We start from the raw sequence: 3,587 nt of genomic DNA, 5'->3' as shown, positions 1-3,587 counted from the left end.
CTGATGATGTTTCAGATAGATGAGCTGAGCTTTACTCTCCAGTTTAGATAACTTGTTGACACTAGGTTCCATCTGAGTGACGTGATTCTCGTAGGAACTCCCCATGTTGACTCTCTTCTGTCCATACACTACTTTGCCATCAAACTCATCAGCAGGGATTTCTAGTTTATCATCCACCTGCTGGATGGTTACGTTTAGATGTTCCTCTATTTCTCCCAACATTCGCTTCTCGTCAAACCAAATGCAACAACCTGGAGACAAAATAATAACATGTAGTACGTAATGATTAGGTCACCCCTGGGTTTACAATCTTAGTTACAGTACATTTTGTTTTTTTAGTACAGACTGTTTGAGCACTTTCTTTGAGCACGTTCATTATAGTAGACCCCAGCCTTAGTGAACCTTAGAAAAACCAATCAGTGATTTGAGTAGTTTAGTGAACTGTAGATATTATGATGCAGTTCCAACGCGGTCCGAAAAGTACAGAATGAAAACTAGATACTTTGACCCCACCTGGAATAAACCCCTGAAAACTCATTCCTTACGAATTAAGTATGACCGACAGGAGAAAAATGGGTACTTGTGAGTTACCTTTAACATCAGTGAGTTGTGTATTACTGCAGTTGCGGCCTCGCGTGGCACACCATTCACCATGGTACCATACTTTCTCCGGTACTGTGGATACTAAGGATATAGCCAGACCCATTCTCTCTGCTCTACCTACACGACCTATGCGATGTACATAGTTAGCCTTGTCATCAGGGAGAGTCATGTTGATGATGAATGGAAGACCCGATATGTCAATACCTAAGGGACATGAGATAATACATAGCTTTTAAAAAATGGTACTTATGCTCTAAAAAATGATCTCATTCAAGGGTTCTAGGTTCAATTTCTGATTTACCTTGTAAGCGCTAGTTCGCGGATTCGATTCCACCTCGGGGCAAATTTTATAATTTTCATCCTAAACAGATAAAGTTCGTTCTCGGAACGGCTGGCTTTCTCCTATCCTGTCTTCTTTCTCCCTTGCTGTCGGGACGATGAGACTTTAGCAGATAAGTTCCCTCTATATGTATATATATAAAAAAATAATGAATGTCATGCCTCAGCTGAAATTCACGAGATCAAGTCCGTATATGGTTTCTTACCTCTAGCAGCAACATCGGTACAAATAAGAAACTTGACTTGATTTGTTTTGAATTTCTCCAGGTTAGCTTTCCGCTCGTTAGGTTTTCGGTCCCCATGCAAACCCCCCCCTGAGTATTTCCTGAAAACATAAAAAAAAAAACAGATAAGTACATATTATATTAATATTCTGGTGTGGCACACTTTCATCAAAAAGTGCAAAACAAGTGAAATCTTCAAAATAATAATAATAAAGGACATGTTTCTATGTACCAATTAAATTATACCTGAAAATTTCCCGTCGCTAACAGAGATATTAATCCACAGATGTTACGATTTACCGATCGCTAATCGTGACTTTACCTTCTAAGATACGTAAGGCGTGAAGCCTTGTTAGTTTTACCCGACCGTAGATCAAGACTGATCCTCACATAAAGTCTTACCTTCTATCAATGGAATTCAGATATCGCTCCCAGATTGTCACAGTCTAATTTAGTTCTACAGAAGATGAGGAGCCCGGTCCATGTTTTGTTTATCAATAGCACGAACACAATACTCGCCCTTGAGTAGTTTCACAGCTTCTGAGTATGCTTTCAGGTGTATTGTTACCTGGAACAAAATACAGAGGTCATTAAGGGATAGTGTAGGGATTGAAGCATCGTAGACGTTTTACATTACTTACAACTCTTGCCTCGTTTTCATTTCTTGACGTTCGCGTGCCTCACGATGTTTTTTATTATTTATTTTTTATTTTATTTATCTATTATTATTTATTTTTTTTGAGGGAACTGTAACAACGAAACGGTTGTCTTCCCGAAAATCAAAAGAAAAAAGGAGGACAGGATAGGACGGAAATCCAGCCGTTTTGAGAACGAACTTTAAAAGATAAAGTGTTCGCCCGCGCGGGAGACGAACCCCGCGACCAGAGAGGCATCTGTAATCAACTTTCAAAAGCATATTATTTGTAAATTATTTCTTAAAATTAATGACATTTTAAAAAAAAAAAAAAATTAGTCTTTTTGACTTTTTTCCTATTGTTTATAATTATTCTTGTTCATTTGGTCATAGTACTGAAAAATAAAGTACTTGGAAAAAAAAACAAATGACTTACTTACCGGGTCTTGCGTTGTCCCGGGCATGCACGCCATCTGTTTGAATGTGAGTTGTTAGGTCATCCCCCAGGTCTCATCTTGCTGAGGATCTATCTTAACCACCACATGATGCCACAGTCTCTTGGCACTGCATCCTCGGCCCTTGAGATCTCCCAGGTCGGGAAATCATGAGACGCTCAGCCATCTTCTTGGCACGTCGAAATCATGCAGCGCTGGCAGAACACACACAATCATTTGCAGACGCTTCCCATCCACTCGTGATCTTTGGGACTTTGCTTATGCATGCGATCAAATCAAAATTACTGGAACGAGAAGGGAATTAAATGATTAATTAGGACCTAGTGGATCAGCAAAATACAAAATAATATTTTTCAAAGAAAGAACTCTGTAAAATTACGAAAAAAAAAAAAAAAAAAGGATACATAACTAGGTAGGTAGCTATCTATTCTATACTCTACAAAAAAAGCGTTTGTAAAAAAGATTAAAGCAGGAAGTGCCACATTTGCTGCGGAATGGTACTCTGTGTAGGATCTAATGTAGAACACTCTGTGTTAGTGATGATATAAGTATCTAGTATTTCAAAGTGTTCTAAGTAGTGACTATGGGTTCATTGTACAAATTCAAATTTATAAATATAAATTTCGATTTAAAACAGATGTACACTTTTATTTCGAACTTATCCTTTGAAGTCCGAAAAATACATCCTACAGATTCAGACGTTGGAATCTTTATCTATATGAATGATACCAATCGGAAGGTTCTCCTTTTTATACATAATTTTGTTAATGAGTTATGGATATATTTGTAGAGTAGATTACTGTTCGGGTAACCGTCACAAGGGTATCACGACGTCTCAAGGTGTGACTTAGTGTTCTCTATAAGAGACACACTCTTCACGTCGCCGAGAAACTAGAGGACTGAGAGTTACTCAGCGGAAGGCTATAGGAACCATTTATGGTGAGTCTTGATGAATCAGGAAGATCACTAGATATGGATGAATCTAAGTGAGTACTTTCAAATATGGATGGGGTGAATATAAAACATGGATGGGGGGTAAACAGACTATTCTTATGGGGAGTCCATGTTCTGTTTAGATTACTCTCTGTTTCAAGTAGACTTCTTATTTCTCATTTAGAGTTTAAAACAATGTAAAGTCTAGGCTCTTGAAGAGTAGTAACCTCCACATTTACATTTTCTAGTCTACAGACATAATAGGCACCAAACTATAACAACACCTTGTGACCATCCTACACTCTAGAGTAGAGCCCTCCTGTGAACAGTATACTGTGTGACATCTAAGAAAACAGGACCTACTTCCGACTACCGAATAACTTTGTCCCTATACACATT

At 38.2% G+C, this 3,587-nt stretch overlaps 1 protein-coding gene across 1 annotated transcript; it reads right to left on the bottom strand.

Moving 5' to 3' along the window:
• Positions 1-35: 35 nt before the first annotated feature.
• Positions 36-2,273, bottom strand: LOC103524057 (ATP-dependent RNA helicase Ddx1-like; the record flags this gene model as incomplete). The annotated part of the gene is made up of 5 exons (XM_017449414.1): positions 2,241-2,273; positions 1,628-1,734; positions 1,149-1,267; positions 592-807; positions 36-251 (listed from the first exon to the last, which is right to left on the bottom strand). Coding segments are annotated over exons 1-5 (691 nt in total), but the record flags the coding sequence as incomplete, so codon positions are not given.
• Between the last annotated feature and the right edge of the window lie 1,314 nt (positions 2,274-3,587).

This window comes from Diaphorina citri, unplaced genomic scaffold, assembly GCF_000475195.1.
Source record: "Diaphorina citri unplaced genomic scaffold, Diaci psyllid genome assembly version 1.1 scaffold87463, whole genome shotgun sequence".
Lineage (NCBI taxonomy): Eukaryota > Metazoa > Arthropoda > Insecta > Hemiptera > Psyllidae > Diaphorina > Diaphorina citri.
Note: the sequence above shows the minus strand (reverse complement) of the source record. Positions and strands in the feature narration are given on the sequence as shown.